Here is an 18455-nt window from a genome sequence, read left to right as displayed (position 1 = left end):
AAGCTGGATTAGTTTACTGGGCCGTTTCAGTTTATCTGCTGCAACCGTTGATCTGCTTAACTACAGGGCAAGCTTTGATCTGCTTAACTACTGGGCAAGGGTGTGTGTGTCTGTCGATCTGCGTAACTACTGGGCAAGTTTTCAATGTGCAATTAATTTATCAGAAGTCCGTGTTTTACCTGCTGCTGTGTTTGCTCTTCATAAGTGCATTAACCTTTTATAAATGTGTAATTAATTTGTCAATGTGCAATTAATTTATCAGAAGTCCATGTTTTATGCGTGTGTGTAAAATACCCCAGTTAGCCATACTTTATGGTAACAATTAGGACTCCGGCTCAAACCCTGTACCTTCTTGTGGTAACAATTAGTCAGGCTCAAACCCTGTACCTTAGTTACAAGGAGCAAGAGCCTAAATTCCCTACCCATACCAGCTTTGGCTTGTTCCTCTTAAAATTTGTGGTTTTCTAGCAAACTAGTGAGAACTGAATTCACTAAATAATGATAGCCGTTTAAGTTTCAGTCTTCCTATCTTTCAGGAAATGCATGATAGCACAAAACACTTTATTCTAGCAAGTAGCAACTTTACTAAGATTGTACAAGCAGTGTTTAAATTAAAATGTGTCCCTGGTTTTGGGCCTTTGTTCCCCACCAATAAATTTTGGCTTCTTCCACATTTCTTAAGTTCTGCTGCATAGTTCCTCAGCGGGAGTGAAGTTTAGTATTGCTTATATGAAGTCTGTTTGTGTTAGTAGCACAACAGGTAGCATACTTGCTGTTTGATGCAGAAGGCTGTGGATTCTACTCCCACAGTATGTAGATGGGTTGCGGGTACTGTACAATGTTGTATTTTTAAAGGGGGTGGATGCTGCAGTCCTGAAAATATCCTCCTTTGGAGGAGTTACCTAGTAACTATGAACCTCTTATCAGTTTGCCATCCATTCCCTATTGAAATATTGCTAGCTTATTTTTTAATGCAACATAGGCAGTTTATTCTTCAAGGGCAGCAGGCACTTTACTTGTAGATGAAACAATGAAATCCAAAGTTGTTTGCTAGCAACAACCTCTTCATTGGCTACAAATCTCTTTAATGTGAGACAGTTACCAAAGCTATAGACGAGGGAAAGGTGGTACACACAGCCTACTTAGACCTCGCTAAGGCCTTTGACACCATTCTCCATTCTGGTATTATAGACAAGCTCACCAACCTGAACATAAACCCCTATGTCACAAGATGGGTTGCCAACTGGCTCACGGACAGAACCCACATGGTGACAGTTGCGGGAGCTAGGTCCGTCTCTAAACTGGTTACAAGTGGTGTTCCCCAGGGCTCAGTCCTAGGACCCCTCCTGTTCGGCATATACTTCTCAGAGGTACAGGCAAGCACAGGAGGACTATTGCTGACCAAGTTTGCATGACTGTAAACTAGGGGCTATAATTGATTCTCCGGCTGACACAGACATCCTCCAAAAGGGTCTCACTGAGATGGATACTTGGTGTCAAAATCATGGCCTCAAGCTAAATGCCAAAAAGTGCATAGTCATCCCCTTTAGAAAAAACAAAGTACCCACAAACTACCACATAGGTGGCAGTCCCTTAAATACGGAAGATGTAATAAGAGATCTGGGGACCCAAGTAGATAGTAATCTCACCTTTGATAATCACATTGCCAAAGTGGTGAAAAAATCCTTCTACGTGTCCCACCTAATCACAAAAGGGTTTGCATCAAGATCAAAAGAGGTCATTGTGCCCCTCTACTCATCACTCATCAGACCCATCTTAGAGTACAATGCCCCATTTGGGATGAACCTTACAAGACACCTGCAGCAGCTGGAAAGACCACAGAAGTACCTCACCAAGATGATCGATGGCCTCAAACAGATGCCCTATACAGCTCGACTGAAGAAACTCCAGTTGTATTCGGTTGCATACCGCCTACTTAGAGGTGATCTCTGCCTGACATACAAGGCCATGTCCAACCCAGAATTGATGGACATGCTCCACCTAAAGAAAACCTTATCCCCTCGAGCCACACGCTCTAGCAATGTAACCACAACAATAAATAGGACGTGCTGGAGGGATAGATTCCTGTCCCAGAGACTTCCCATGCTTTGGAACAAGATCTCAACCTACATTAGGCAGAGCTCCTCACTAACACTCTTCAAAAGAAACCTTGATGAGTGGATGGGACACAGAAAGTTTACCTCGGGGATCACTTCAGTGGCTCTGCTGGACAGAGGCACAGGGAACTAATCTAAGGGGACGGTGAAAGCCAACACATTCTGGCTAGGCTTATAAATGCCTATGTGGAATTATTTAGATGACTTTTACTTCTGCAGAGATTGTGCATATTTACTGGTACTGGTGGATTGTAGAAGCTTGAGCAGACTTTTATGATGGAAATATTCTGAACTGGGTAGTTATATCATTATTGGTTCATGTATTTTGTTTTATTGCTTACTGTAAAAATGTTCAAAACAATAAATTTAAAATGTGCTCTAACACGTGTGCTGTATTATACAAGAAATATAATTTAATATAGTCAGGAAGGGGTATCAAAGAACATGTGTATGTTTCATGTGCAAGGGGCCTATGATTTGAAAACAGTCCAAAGGTAATCTTAATCCGCCACTGGCCAGATGCATTTTCTTTGAACGTGGGTTTCAGTGCTGTTTCAATGAATGTGAGTTTCAAGGGCATTGAAGTTTTAATGCTAAGTATGTTTTCATTGTTAAACTGTATTACTTTATTTAGCAGATGTCTATTAGTGTTTGTGCTATAAAATGTAAAATAAGTTTTAAATGAAATTCAAATAATCATTGTAGAAATAAAACAGTATGCACATTACAGTGTTAATGTAAATGGGGCAAAATAGCCAAGTAATGGGACATTGGAATGGCTGTGGGGGACTCTGGGGCCATATTTTGGTTGTCTTTTCTTCAGGTTACGTTTGAAAGCTGGTATCCCACAATTCCATTGGAGTGGGTGTGGTTACATAATTATGTATGCAAATGTTATGTTAATCAACATACAGATTTGTACCTATTTTTCTTGGGCCTTTATCCAGATTTCTGATGTTTCCAGGTTGAGAGGTATGGTTGTATATGATCTGAAATAGAGACTAAAGATAGGAAATATGCTTGCATGCTGCATATGGTGAATGGCCTTATGCTCAAAATTGCAAACCAGACAGAGAATGCTGCTTGACAACAAAGGAGAGAGAGAGAGAGAGATGCTGTGGAGTTTTTAGATGACATGGGGATGGTGGAACACAAAAAAAATGAGGCAGAACAGAATGTTGTGGAGTAGAAATTTAAATTAAAGCTGCAGCATCTGAAGTGGAAGATAAAGGACCTGAAGAATAGGTCTCACCAGGAAATCATCAGACTGACTGGCCTTCCAGAACCATGTGGGGCAGTAATCTAAAATGTGTCCTGGAGGAGAAATGGAATAATTAACTGGAAGGTCAGGTGAGAAGTGGCAGTAATAAATATAATCACATGATTCTGGTGAGCATACATATATGAGAAATATCCTCACCAGGTTATTATCACATTTCAGTATTTTTATGTGAAAGAGTAGCTGATAGATCAGAATTATATATAGAGTGGCATGCTGCTGTGACTGCACAGAGTAAAGATAATGAAATGTTATGCATGTCAGCTAAGCCAAAGTTGACAGACTTATGGGAGAGGTGTATAGGCTGAGGGATCGGCTAGACGATCAGACAAGCTGTGGATGGAGTCTGGTTGAACTGTCCTGACGGCCTGACTGGAAATGTGGAGAGGAAGAAGGTGAATGGTCAGCATACCCGAAGATACATGGCATTTTTTTCAAAGAACAGTGATGCTACTGTCATGAGAGGAAAGCTTAGCAAGGCAGGTGGCTGGTGTAGAGAGCATGTGCTCTGCTAGTAATCAGATGCATGGAGGTTGCAGCAGTCTTGCTCTCTGCTAATGAGACACAAGATAACAGGAGAATGATGACAGAAGAAGCAAATGGAGAACAAACTTGTAGTTAGCGTGGGCAGAAAAATCGTGCTACTTCTAAAGGGAGTAATAGCCAATGCGGGCAGTAAAAACACATGGTATATACTTTTTCAGGACAGTGAGAGTAGTCCAGATCAAGTTATATCCCGGGAGTGAGACGGTAGAGTAGAATAGCATAGGATGACAGTGTCTAAAGGGGTGAAAAAACAAAGAGATTATATTCCAGAAGAGAGGCTCAGAGATCACATTAGTAGGAGGTTGCTTTTTCAACCAGAAGGCATAGGTAAATTGCTGAATGTAATCAGGAAAGGAGCAGGTGGTTAGAAGTTGCACTGTCAGAGATGCTGGGTGAGCAAATTGGTGTGACAAGAGATGATTTTCCTGAGCTATGATACAGAATCGGAATTGCCTAAACATGGTAAGGCCTTGCTGTATCTAATTATGGTGGCTGCCAAAAAACAAATGAACAGAAAATGGGAATCAGAATCTAAACCAACTATATTAGAAGTAGTGAATATAGTAACAGAAATAAAACAACTGGAATTGAGATCTTTAGAAAAAGGTAGGAGCAAACTATATAGGAAAATGGGAATTGTGGAAACATTACATGCATTGGAGGAATGAGGTTTAAAAGTAGGCAGGACTTAAATGAGCTGTGTAACGTTTCACTAAAATTGATTGGGTAGATTATAAGTGATGTATAAAGTTTGCAACTGGGAGTGTGTCAGTATGGTTTTGATGTAAAATGCTTACCTTGCATTTGTGTAATGTACTTTGAACTAATAGCAGGGAGTGCAACTGCAGTGAAAGGCAGGATGACCACAGATGAGTGATTTATAGAGGTAGGCTTGACAAACATCAGTATGTCAGGTGAAATTGCAGGCGTCTTGATAGAAAGGTAAGAATTTTTCCTTTTATGAAAGGTGCACTAGCATTATAGAGGTCACAGATCAGAATGTTTGAATTGTGCTTTCATGAATTTGTTTGTGTGCATGTGTGTGTGCATGTGTATGTACGTGTATATATATATATATATATATATATATATATATATATATATATATATATATGTGTGTGTGTGTATGTGTGTGTCTCTGTGTTTTCTGTGAAGGCATATTAGTGTAGTTATGTTCAATATTTGGAGTTTTTGAACGGTATTCAGCATGGGAAGATCACTGCATTTGCAAACATTGCTGTTATCTTGTGTAAATGTTTGAAATGGGAGGAGCTGCAGAAATTGGCTCTGGTGGTAGTGTGGACGTACAAATTTTAATCAACTACTCGGAAGTTAAGTAGCAAGAGCTTAATTTTGTTTATGGTAGTTGCAGAAGGTCATAAGGCAGATATGAGATGTGTGTAGTATAGAGTCCCAAGCATAAGAGTCCCAGGCACAGGAGAGGCTGGCACAGAAGGAAAGGAGTAATGAGGTAATGCATGTCTGCTTACATCAGGGGAGGGGCAGGACATGCATACCCAGGGTGCACACTTTGAGCAAAAATCCCTAGTGAAGACTGGAGATTACATGGAGTTGCTTGCAGATGAGGAAGGTGTGGCTTAAATGAGGGGTTATTCCATTCGTAGGAGCAGATGATGCTCCCTCATTAAGACCCATTTCACACCAAATCATTCAGAGTCTGCAGGTATAAATAGTGGAGATGGTAGTAGGCTTGTAATTTAAAAATCCCCTGATGGCTGCCTGAATGGTGGCTGTGCAATGAAAAGCTCTCACCCATTTAGCAAATGAATGAGCTGCATGACAGCAATTGGTCAGATGCTTTGGGGGAAGCACAATACAATAAATGTAAATTACACAGGTGTTACTGCACTTCCAGAGACTTGTAAGACAATTCTGTCAGTAAGCACAGAGGATTAAGGCTATGCGCAGTTAACAAGCTGCTTCCTGTAGTGAAGGGTTTGAATCCCACAGCCTCCATTTGCCTACTGTATGATTCTGAGCAAGTCTCTTAACCAGACATTGCTACAGAGCTATTGGGATAGGCTTTTCAGTTGTTTATTGGACCTCCTGCCTAGTAATCTATCAGGCTTCAAACTCACAGTACCCTGGGGGAGTGTGGTAATGTCAAAAATGTGCACAACATTTCATGCATTTTGTGTATGTTTTATAATAGATGTCTTCCCTTGTCATTCTAGCACTCAGTGTATAGCTTGACTGTTGTGGAATTTGCATAGAAGTTTTCAACAAGTACATTCGGTACTTGCGTATTATCGCAACCAGATTTTCACGACAACAGTGGTTGCTTCCGGATCAGTGAATGTGCAAGTTAATGTGCTTGAAATGGAAAACGGTATGTTTTCCTTAACAAAATAGGTTGTTTCCGGAGTGCTACCAACACAAAGTACACAACATCTCAGAAAACTCCAGCATTCCCATTGACTTACCCCACTCTTTCTCGAACTTCAAACTACAACCCATCTCTACTTCTAACTTAAACCATGTACTCCATCTGCTGACCAACTTCCTTCCCAATTTCTCCAAAAAGCAGCTTATATCTATCCTTATAAATAGGACAATCCAAGAAGGTACCATCCCAGATATTTGGAAAATCTCCCACATTATCCCCTTACATAAAGGCGGGAACTCCAATGATTAATGATTACTCTATCGCCAATTGCTCTTTTATCAAAACAACTTCTATCCCATCTCTCTCAACACAACCTAATAGCACAATGTCAACATGTTCTATCCTTCACAGATACCATCAATAGAAACCAAAACCTTCTCTCATCTGCACTCTTCATTGACTGGTTAACCATACCCTCTTAATCAATATTCTGGAATCTCTCTCCTTTGATTCCCTAGCCTTAAAATGGTTCACATCATACCTCAGCAATAGAAAACAAGCAGTCCTCTGGGAAAATCAAGTCTCATCCTTTTACCTGTTACTATTGGGGTCCCTCAGGGCTCTATTCTTGGACCACTTTTATTAATGATATCCATGTAGCAATTCCACAAGCCACTTGTATTCAATATGCAGAAGACTCCACACTAATATGCTCATCAACCTCTCCATCTGAACTATATTCTCTTACTCAAGATGTTTTCAACACTGTAGAAACATTATCTCTTCAAATAATGGTACTGTTATTCTCCTGACACTACCACTAAACTTCTAGGAATAACCATTGATAATAATCTCTCATTTGATTACCATATAAACAACCATCTAATCTCAACCCTCCTATATGCTTCACCCTATATTTACCAACCTTAAGAAAACCAACCTTAACAAATTAGTAACCTCCTATAATAACATTGCTAGATTTGCTTTCAGAACCCATCACTGTTCAAATCTTAAACAACTAAATTGGCTCAATTCCAAAACCATCTGATTATCCCCAACTCACAAAAAGTCTAATAATGCAGCTGGTGACTCTACCCACTGAACTAACTCTAACTACATCCTTGCCACTCAGAAAACACCTCCAAATGCACTGGCTATGCCCTTGTAGTAACCCTGACTAACCATCCTCTTCTTTCCATACTTACAAACTTCTACATGTTGTTGACTTGTAAATAAGACTGACTCTTTCTAAACTCTAATCAACTTAGTGTTTAAATAATTCTATCTCATATGATCTATTGTACATAACTCTTACTATTCTGCTCTCTCTACTGTTTCTCAAGTGTTTTTTCTATTGTACATAACTGTATTATATCTGTTCTAGCTCTCTTAAACTTTACTGTTTTACTTTAACATTTCTCAAGTATTGTTATCTCAAGAATGTATTAACTACCTGCAACAATATTTTATACTTTGTATATCTGTGTGGAGCTTTTCTCCCAAATGTAAAATAAAAAATAAAAATAAATACATAAACATACTGTTGTTGTTTCTTCATGCTCTTTACTGGCGGCAGCATGTCGCTGCATTGCAAGGCCGCCCACTGAATGTTGTTTGTCAGCCCATGCTGTGAAATAACGGCCATTCTACGTACATTCCTTCCAGTTTGGCTTCAATTGTCAGGGCTGCTGTAGCATCCTTGACCTCCGTAGCTGAATGCAAGAATTGGTTAAGGCATTCAGTAGCGGCTTGCCAGTAACAGCAGGTATTCAGGCTTCTGAGGAATGCGGTTATTTATTTACATGTGCATTTTTTAAGCGTAGTGGAAAGTTGTCGGATCAGAGCTATATGCATCTTTTTTTAATTTGGCACCCTCGTTGCAATGTTTTGGCCATTTTTTCCCCCAATTCCAACTTATATGACATGACTGAACTGATTTTATTTGGAAATCAAAGACAATGCCTCTTAGCACTTGGATCCCGATCATGACAAATGTTCGTTAATGTTGATAAAATTTAATGCAGAGTGTTTTCTTTTAACAATACACCTTATTTTCTGGACTGCTATCAGTACAACATGCAAGACATGCTGCTGTTCTTTCTACTGGCACCCGTGTCGCTTCCTGCAAGTCTGCCCGTTAAATGATGTGCCAGTAAACACCATTAAGAAAGAACAACAGCATGTCTTGCACATTGTATCGATAGCAGTCCAGAAAATAAGGTACCGTTAAAAGAAAACACACTATATTACATTTTAACAACATTAACGAACATTTGTCATGATCGGGAAGCAAGTGCTTTTACCGCGAAAATCTGGTTGCGATAATACGTAAGTACCGTACATTCTTATGTGTACTATCTCTGGGTCATCCCTTCCCTGCTTATTGCTAACATTTTACATTGACAAAATTTACTTTCATTTTTTCTGCTATAATTAACCTCTTTACTGGTGACCATTTCACAGAAGATTGTCATCAGCCTACTGACTGTTTTTGCTACATGTATATAAATGCCTATATTTCTGAAATAATTTTAAATTGTCTAATGAAATTTGCAATGTTACAGATGTCATTGCTTCTAAAGCATCTTTAGATTGCTTCTTACCCTCAAAGCAAACAACCGCTTGTTGAAATGTAATACAAAAATCATTTTCGTATTATTTTTATGCCACAACATATAAAAAGTCAAAATATTAATGTTATACAAAACTATTTTTAGTCTTCATGTCAAAGCATCTTACCATATATTTGTGTTTTGAAAGCTTTTACAGTTGTTACTCTGAGGAAAATTGGAAGTTTCATTTTATTCTCACCTGTTTTGAAAATGCTGTAGTTTGTCAGTTTCAAAAAAGCCCCCGTTCTGACATGAATCTGAACCTGACTTCAGCAACAGAGTCTTTTAAGGAATCACTGTTATTAGCTAGAAAGAAAACAGAGAGTAAGTTAGCAAAATAAACTCACTCCTGTTTGTTAGAAAGAATCAGGGGGAATTGTATACATATTGAAGGATGCATTTATATGTTTGAAAAATGTGAATGGTGTGTGGTGCAGATGGTAGCATGCAGAAATAAGTAAAAGGATTGTAATACAGACATTGAAGTTGAAGGAATAAAAATAATGAGAAAATGTTTGCAGGTGGACTGAGAGAGGCTATAAATATTAGCCATGAGAGTTTAATATGTTTGACACCATGTGATATGAGTGTTTATAATGTACAGAAATGAAAGTGGAGTAAGGAAGGCTTAACCAATGCAGTTAAATGTGAAATTGATTGGCTAATGGAAGAGAGGGTGCACATAATATTGTGAGATTGGGTGTCAGAGTAATAATGCAAGTTGATTAAGGCAGAACGAATGGAAGTCAGAATGTTTAAGTGAAGTGGATTGTCTACTGACACTGAAGTTCTCCTGACAACCAGTCAGAAGATACAGAGTATGTACAAGTTGGAGTGGCTGACTTGGATGAGTGCATTGGCCCATTTATTCAGTAGTGTGCAGCAGAGGAGGTCATACAAGACTAAGGAGTAGAAGGAAGCAAATCACATGTCCTGTGCTGCCTTGGCAAGGTCACAAGTCAAATGTGCAATGGTATTATGCAAGGGGAAAGTAGTAGCTGGAGATATAGGGAATAAATTACCACTAACATTCAGGCTGCTAAAGTTACAGTTGCTTTCATAAGTATAATCTGTGTGAAGCAAACTGCAGTGGAACTAGCTGAGCTGCACTCCATTGGGAAGCAGCCTTAGCTGTTGCATTAAAAGACCCAGAAAACAAAAACGACTTCCAGCCCTAGCCCAGGCCATTGCTTTATTGAGTACTTGCAAACTTTGTGTGTGTTCAGGCTTGAGCTTCTTTTCTTCAGAATTATGTTGAACACTTTACACATTGTCCTGTACTTGGCTTGTTACCACAGGTACAGCAGTTGCATGAAAGTGGTTCATTCGTTTATTTATTTAACATTTGTTGACTGGGTTAGTCTGACTGAGCAGTCGCCCTTTTTCAGCAGAGGCCCGGGAGAAAAGCTCAACAGGTGTCACATATGCAAAGTATAATACAATACTAAAAAGGTAGTATGTAGTTAACAATTAATATTGTGTAGCTCCACCGTTAACATATATGCAAAGTGTAATACTATATAAAAAAGTTAGTACAAAGTGTACAAATAATAATGTAAGGGCACAAGGTTATATACAAAGTTTTACAATCTTATCAAGAACAGATGGTACAGAATTTAAGAAATATTTTTTCTTAGAATTTAATCAGGTATACAAGAAGTCAATTGAAAAACTGTACCTGGTGAAGTAGCAAAAACAGGATAACTGTTGCATATCTGAAGACTTCCAAACAAGGAACTATGGCTGATATTATCTGGTCCTTGCAGATTAACCTTCATACTTTTCTGACACAAATGACTTAACAGTCATATAAAAAAAGTAATTATCTTAACAAGGTGGAGCCAAATAGTAGTGAAACATATCACTTTACTGTTAAACAAATCATTATTTTTTAGTAAAAACCTCACTGTCTATGCAGTTGTAGTGGTATATATATATTTTAATTGTTATTCTCTTACTTTTTCTAGAGACTATATTACGTGAAAGAAGCACATGGCATTGTAATAACAGATCTGGCATTCCTTCCAGAGACTCCACGAGGGAAACAGCTGATGGGTAATAATGAAGCAGCATTAATTAGTGTTGCTGTGGACAGTTGCTGTAAACTTCACCTCATTCCCATTCGGAGTAAGTGAATATTTTTGTACCTGCAGACACAGAACTCGAATTACCAAAGACAAATCTTACTTCTCGAAATTTACCCTTTTAGGTAGTGCAACTTAAAATTCTAGACTGAAGGGCTGACACCTTTTTGTTTTCCCCAGTACCCATGATACTGTGGAATGTTACACTTGAGCACACATCTCTGGTGTATAAGTAAACAGGGACGGTTGGTAAATACAACTTGCAATTCTTTCAAACTACGAGATGGATTCTCCTTTCTGTGCAGATATCACTGGAAATATTGTGTGTTAGCTAAATGAGGGTTTACGTCTGCTTCTATGACAAAAAAGCCTGTCAGGTGTCTATAGTGGGCATTTGGTCTGTTTTGCTTGAGTCCTGTCATGTCCTAACATTACACTTTTTAATGAGAAAAATTGCATCTCGAGACTTTATCATACAGAGGTGATGATGTAAACTTATTTTTTGTCAGCCTGTTCAAAATGGAAGTGAGGAGCAGTATATTTACCTTTTGGGGACAACGGCCTTTTTTTCAGAAAACCAGAGGGGTCAAATGCACAGAGCAAGAAAGAAAATGCCTGTTGCTTAGCAGAAAAAAAAGATCATTTTTCACAGGCTAGTTTTTCATTCTGACTGATTCATATATTTCTCTACAGTTTTCTGTTGATTTTCAGATTAAGTCTAAGGCTCAGATACTCGTAAGCTTCTTCAAAGGGTCTGGTTTGAAAAGAGTCCAGTGTACAGTGTCCAATACAGTGTACTCTACTTTCAGTAGATCTTGAATGTTCTTTTATGATTACTTTTTCACTGATAGCCACTATAGCACCACATTGATTATGTGCTGCTTTCTGTTGTTGACAATCATTGCATATGCTGGGCTTTTTGTATAGTGCATTGTGAATATGGTGTACTTGTATGTTTGTAATATTTCCCGATGTAAACATATTCTCATTCAACAGTATTCTACAAATTGTATTTTTAGTAGTAGTATTTATAAGGAGTGCTGGTACCCCATCTGTTTTTGGGGGATGCTAGTGTCCATGATTATTATTAAATTCTGTTACCCTGAAACAGTAAACTGATTAAAGATTATTACTGTCACTCTACCGTTCCTTGACAGACCTGTGCCTAATAAGGTGCACTTATACAATTAATGTCCAGCATTCTTAGCAGTTACCTATGCAGTTGCACACATCAGGTAGCACGGCTTAGTATTCTTAATAGTTGCATCATTGTTCACCACTAGGATTAAGATTTGAAGGCAGCTTCTTTTCTCTTCTTTTTTACCTTTCTTGTTTTTGGTGATGCAGCACTTCGACTTAGCCTGAAGTTTACCTTTCTGGCTTAATCATATGAAATAACAAGCTGTGAGTCAGTTGATTCTGAAAAGCCTCTTATTTAGTTATTTTATTTAACATTTGACGTTTGAATTCTAAGCAGTTACAGTAAAAGTATGCAAAATGTAATAATCAACTTAAGCAGTGTAATTACAAATATGATAAAAATAAAGAGTAGCATAAAACATATAATCAAAAATTCATTAACCAGGAATTGGTATAAATTACTTCTGCCAGGTTCATAGCAGACTTCCATAGGTTCATAGGTGATTTACTAGACTAATAACCCCTGGTGCTTTTGTAAGCCTAGCCATGCTTCCCAGGTATATCTAACAAGGTTTTGCTTCCCAGGTGTATCTAACAAGGTTTTGATACCCTAGAATTATTTTAAAAGGACTGTGTAGACTTGGACATGGTTAATTAACCATTAACAGACTGCGTGTGTCTACTAGAGACATAGTTGCCAGACCAGGGGTAAGTTACCAATTCCCCATCGTCTGTCCAAATTATTCTAAAAAGTTGGGTTAGGGAAGAACACTGCTTCACATGGATGGAAGGCATGTTTCAGGGAAGCCCCTGAGACACGTACCTGCCCTCCTCCCATGTTCTATTTGTCTTGCAGCCTTGGTTTAAGTACCTAGATTAGGTAATTCTGATGCCATTTGTTTTGTGGATATGCAAGAGGTCTATCAGTGCAGGATCAGAGGATGCTTTGTTGGCCAGACTTAGATCACCTCTCAACAGTCTGTAGGAGGCTGAATACAGGGATAGGGCTTTGAGTTTGACAGCATTGTTCATATTACTTATGCCCTGTAAACCTCTATGGAAATTCCTGTTGTTGCTTATATCTTGTCAGGTACATACAAAGGGAAGCTCAGTGATTGCTGTGATGAGTTAACTGTACATAGGAACCTTGGACCTAGATGCCATGCCACTTGATTATAAGCTGTGCAACATAGAATGATTTCCTTACTGCCATGTACATGTGATGGTCAAAGGTCAGGTTGTTGTCTATACGCATTCATAAATATCTAACCACTTGGCCTACTTTTGGGGGTGCATTATCAGTGTCGTAGTATCCCAACGGGTACTATGATGCATTTCTTGGCAGTAAGTTTTAGACCATGGCTCTTGCACCATTTATTAGTCTGTTGTAGTTTTTCTTCAAGAATAATAATGTCTTTGAGGGATTCTGTGACTGCATCTAGTTTGCAATTACCTGCAGACTTGGTCAGCTAGAAGCCCTTGACGTTGACCTTGACAGTAGAGAAGTAAGAGAGCAAAAGCGATAGGTCACAGTATTGAGAGTTGAGGGACTCTGCTAGTGATTGGCCTCTTTATTGAAGTAGACTCCCCTATCTTAACTCTTTGAGTCCTATCTGTGAACCAGCTGGCTGTCCAGCAGGTGACATAAGAGGCTTATGCCTAATTTTGTGAGTTTGTCAGCAATGCCCGGGTGTGATATTGTGCTGAATGCTTTGGCCAAGTCAACGTAGGTAATTTGCACCATTTTGCCCTCATCATTTGCCCACCAGGGTGAATAGGCAATGTTAAGTTGTCAATCTCGCCTTCATTCTTGCTTGATGGGTTCGGAGCCGATCCCTCGGCTCCGACTCGGCACTTGCTAAGCTCGAGAGTCACTTTTACCAGCTCGAGGCAGCCCCATATCCCATGATGCAAGGCGGTAAGTACCCAGATCTCGCTTGCGCTCGCTTATGAGGTCCTCCTTTACCAGCTCCTGGTAAGTGATTTACTACTTTGATATTTTAGCCCCTTTTACTAAAAACCCTTTAAATTTTAGTTTTAAGTTAATTTTAAAGATTTTCTGACAGAAAATTACCTGTCTCTTCTTATTTTTTTAGTCAAACTTTACCCATCCCATTCCCCTGTTAGGTGTGTGTGTGTGTTTTTCTACTTATACCTTTTTGGTATATTTAATTTAATTTAATTCTTTGACTGGTGTGTGTGTGTGTTGTGTTACACCATGTCAAAGAGAGGGTCTCAGGCTTTAAGAAGTGTGACTCGTGCTGTCAGAAGATGTCTCTGACAGACGGTCACACTTCTTGCCTGTATTGCCTGGGGCCTCTTCACCTGCAGGACTCCTGTGCTATATGTCATTCCTTCAGCCAGAGAGTCCTGCAGGAAAGAAGAAACAAACTAACTTAGGGGCCTTCTTAAGCTGGAGGGCTCTCCGGCTAAGTCGGCTCCATCCAAAACTGCCAAATCTTCCAAGGCCCAGGCTTCTGTGTCAAAGCCTGCGGCCTCGGACTCGTTCTGAGTCGAGATCGGCTCCGTCTGGAGCCGATTCTGGCTTAACTAAGCCTTCGGCACCGATGGCTATCGGTGGCGATTCTGCATCGACCACTTCGGTGTCGGCTCCGATCGGTTCCGACCACCATGTGGCACAGGCATCGGTGTCGGCTCAGATTGGCTCCGACACCGTTACTTTTGTGGCTGTATCGGCTCCGGCTGGAGCCGATGCATCGAGGCTACCTGTCGGCTCCGATAAGTTGTCGGCTCCGACAGGGTCTATAGATGTTCTTCATTCCACATTGCTGCAGTCCTAACTATTGGGTAGTCCGCTGTCCAGTCGGCCCGAATACCAAAGTATACGGCTGACGTCGGTCACGGCGCATTAGACTGACGACAGTACGTCAGGGTACTAATGCGCATGACCGACGTCATATCCTCAGTCTTTTTTGCCGCATGGTCCGATGCAGAAGCAGTTTTGCGAGTGCAGGTTGGCGTTCTGAAAGTTTCTGAAGTCAGAGTTTCAGACCGAATCAAAGTTGGCTAAGTACCCCGTTGGGGAATATTTTGGTTTTTTCTTGCCTCAGTATTTAACCGGATGTCAGAAAAAGTGAATAACTGTATTTTGTGGGAAACAGATACCTCATAGGGATTACCATACTTTGTGTATACCTTGTTTAGGGCCTGAGCACGACGTTGTTGGATGCCGCTCTTGTGCTAGATTTAACAAACGCACTATTAAGAGAAGGTTAGACTGTGCCAGGTTAGTGTTTGGGAAGCGTTGTAATTATAAAATGCCGTCGGATGCTCCGACGCCCGCTTCAGCCAAAAAGCGCAAGGACAAAGCAACGAAGCCTAGAGTGGAAGAACCGACAGTCCCGGACGTCGGTTCTTTAGAAGGCTCAGTGGAGCCGGAGGTTCTGCCAGAAGTTTCTTTGGAGTCTCAGGGAGAAACTTTACTGTTACAGGATGTGTCTTCTCAGGAAGTAGGCCAGGCTGAAGGGGCTTCTCAGGTGGCTGTTCTTCCCTCTCTTCCTAAGGTGGTTAGGGCCTCCCCTTCTGTTGCCAAGGCTTCTTTTAAAGGCAGGCCTACTTTAGCTTCAGTGGGGGTTTCTCCGAGTGTTTCAGGGTCTTTGCCTAAGAAGCATATGCTAAAAATGGCAGAGGATTTGATTACAATGATTAGAGGTTCTATGCCCCCTCCTGATAAGAGGCCTAGGGTGGAACCTGAGTTTGAGAGTTTTGAGCAATGTTCGGAGGCTTCTGAGTCTTCGGCTGAAGATTTGCAGGAGTATCCTCCTTATTCTGATTCGGATGTGGATGATTCTACTCCTTCAGCTTCTCCTCCTGAGGATTTTTCATTTTCAGAGACTCTGCATTCCATGAGGGAGCATTTTAAATGGGAAGGTCAAGATTTCTCTGATTCCAGAAAGAGGCTTAGGGAATTCTTGTTTTTACCCCAGCATAGGCCTTTAGCTATACCTCCTGTTCTGAATGTGGTGGAAGATGTTTTGCAGAGGCTTACCTGAATCCTGATTCTCTGCCTCCTGCCCCAGTTAAACCGGATAGGTACTATAGGGTGCCTGAAGCTCATAAGTATCTGTTTAAGAGTCCTAGGGCAGACCCGGACACTGTCTCTCAGGGGCCTAAAGGTGTGAAGGCCTCTGTTGTTAAAAATCCTGTTCCTCCTGATAAAGAGGCAAGGGCTTTGGATAGATGGGGAAAGAAAGTGTACACTTCTTCCACTTTAGCCATGAGGGCGCTTGAATTGTCAGTTTCATATGTTAAAATATCAGAATTATCTCCTTTCACAATTGAAGTCTAAGGTGGATGCTCTGGCTGAAGGTATTGAGTGTAAAGAGTTGCAGGATTTAGTTCATGTTTCTGAACAAGTGGGAAAGCATTCCTTGCAGTGTGGTTTTGATGCTGTGCAGGCCTCCTCGAGGGTGGCTGCCACTGGTTCTGTTCTTCGTAGGCACGCCTGGTTGAGAGATCAGAACTTAGCTGAGCATGTTAAGACAAGGATTTTGGATGCTCCTTTACAGTCTGATGTGTTGTTTGGTTCGCCTGTGGAAGCAGTTTTAAAGAAAATGGAGGACAAGGCTAAGTCTATGCAAACTGTTAAGGATTTTTTGCAGGTGCAGCCTCCGAAGTTTAGTAGAAATTGGCCTGCTAAGGGGTGGACTTATCCTGCTTATGATTCCCAGTCTAGGGGTAGGTCTAGACGTGGTAGGGGCAGAGCTCAAGGTTCTTTAGGCCTAGGACAGGGAGTTCACCTGCTCAGACTTCTGGTGAGGGCAGGGGTCAGTCCTTTCGTAAGCAGACCCAATGACCTGCCTTTTCAGCTGCCAGTACATTCCCGCCTGGCAGCACCTCTGGGAGGAAGGCTGTCTCTTTTCAAAGAAAATTGGGATTTAATTACTCAAGACAGATGGGTTCTGGATATCATTCACCACGGTTACAGGTTTTATTTCCATACCTTGCCTCCTTTCAAAGGCATGCCAGACATTCCTCCTCTACAAAGAACAGAGGCTCACAAGCAAATTTCTCTGTTGCTCCAAATAGGGGCCATTCAGTCAGTTCCTGTGCCAGACAGGGGCCTAGGATTTTATTCTCGCCTGTTCCTAGTACCAAAGAAGGGGAACACGTGGAGACCAATTTTGGATTTATCTATCCTCAACACTTATCTGGACATTCCCAAGTTCAAAATGTTGACGTTACAACAGCTTTTACCTCTGCTGGGCAAAGATCACTGGATGGTAACTTTAGATCTCAAGGAAGCTTACCTTCATGTGCCTATAAGACTATGTTGCAGGAAGTATCTGCGTTTCGAGCTGGAAATTCTCATTATCAGTTCTCTGCATTGCCCTTTGGCTTATCTACTGCCCAGAGTATTCACAAAGGTTCTGGCTCCAGTGATAGCTTACTTCAGGCTAAAAGGAATTCAAATCTATCCTTACTTGGACGACTGCCTGATTCTGGCTCAAGAAAAGGAAGACCTTCTACAGCATTTGGAATATGTCATAGCAGTGCTAAGATGCCTAGGGTATTCTGTGAACGAAATAAAGTCCAGTCTAGTACCCTCTCAAGACATGTGCTTTCTGGGTGTGAGACTGAATACAGCAGCCCAGATGGCCTTTTAACCCCGGACAAACAAAAGAATCTTTCCAGTTACTTCCATCAACTATCTCTTCAGTCCGGGCTGACTGCAAGGACAGTCCTTCAAGCCTTAGGGTTCATGGCATCTTGTATTCTGGTGCTTCCCAATGCCAAACTGCATATGAGGAAGCTACAATGGTATCTCAAAATCTATGGACACAGCACTGCCAGGATTTGGACACTGTCATTCAAATAATACCTTGCATTCAAAAGGAATTTTTGTGGTGGGCTCAGGAATGTCACCTAAACAAGGGACTCTCTGTGACCCGGCCAGAGGCAAGTCAGATTCTAACGACAGATGCCTCAGACATTGCTTGGGGAGCTCATCTAAATGGAAAGTGGATACAAGACAAGTGGCCTGCCAGACTACAGCATCTACATATCAACATGAAAGAGATGTTAGCAGTCCAGTTTGCATTAATGGCTTTCAAGGAGTTACTTCTTCCAGGGCAGGTGTTGATTCTAACAGACAACACAACTGTCATGTGGTACATCAACAAACAAGGGGGTACACATTCTTACCCATTGTGCAGGCAAGCAATGATTTTATGGGAGACTGCGCTCAGCTTGCAACTAACTCTTCAGGCAAGGTTTCTGCCGGGAGCACAGAACTCCTTAGCAGATGTGTTAAGCAGACAAATCATGGATCCCCACGAGTGGAAACTGGATCTTCATGTATTTCAAAAA

At 40.7% G+C, this 18455-nt stretch overlaps 1 protein-coding gene across 1 annotated transcript in view; it reads left to right on the top strand.

Annotated features, from left to right (window-relative positions):
• The window catches only part of PREB (prolactin regulatory element binding), a 491749-nt gene that overhangs the window by 369678 nt on the left and 103616 nt on the right, over positions 1–18455 (top strand). Inside the window, exon 8 of the mRNA XM_044062359.1 lies at positions 10869–11028. Within this exon, the coding sequence (XP_043918294.1) occupies positions 10869–11028 (160 nt within the window). The remainder of the gene's footprint in view (positions 1–10868; positions 11029–18455) is intronic.

This window comes from Protopterus annectens, chromosome 2.part1 (genome assembly GCF_019279795.1).
Source record: "Protopterus annectens isolate FY-2018-M chromosome 2.part1, PAN1.0, whole genome shotgun sequence".
NCBI classification, from domain to species: domain Eukaryota; kingdom Metazoa; phylum Chordata; order Ceratodontiformes; family Protopteridae; genus Protopterus; species Protopterus annectens.
Note: the sequence above shows the minus strand (reverse complement) of the source record. Positions and strands in the feature narration are given on the sequence as shown.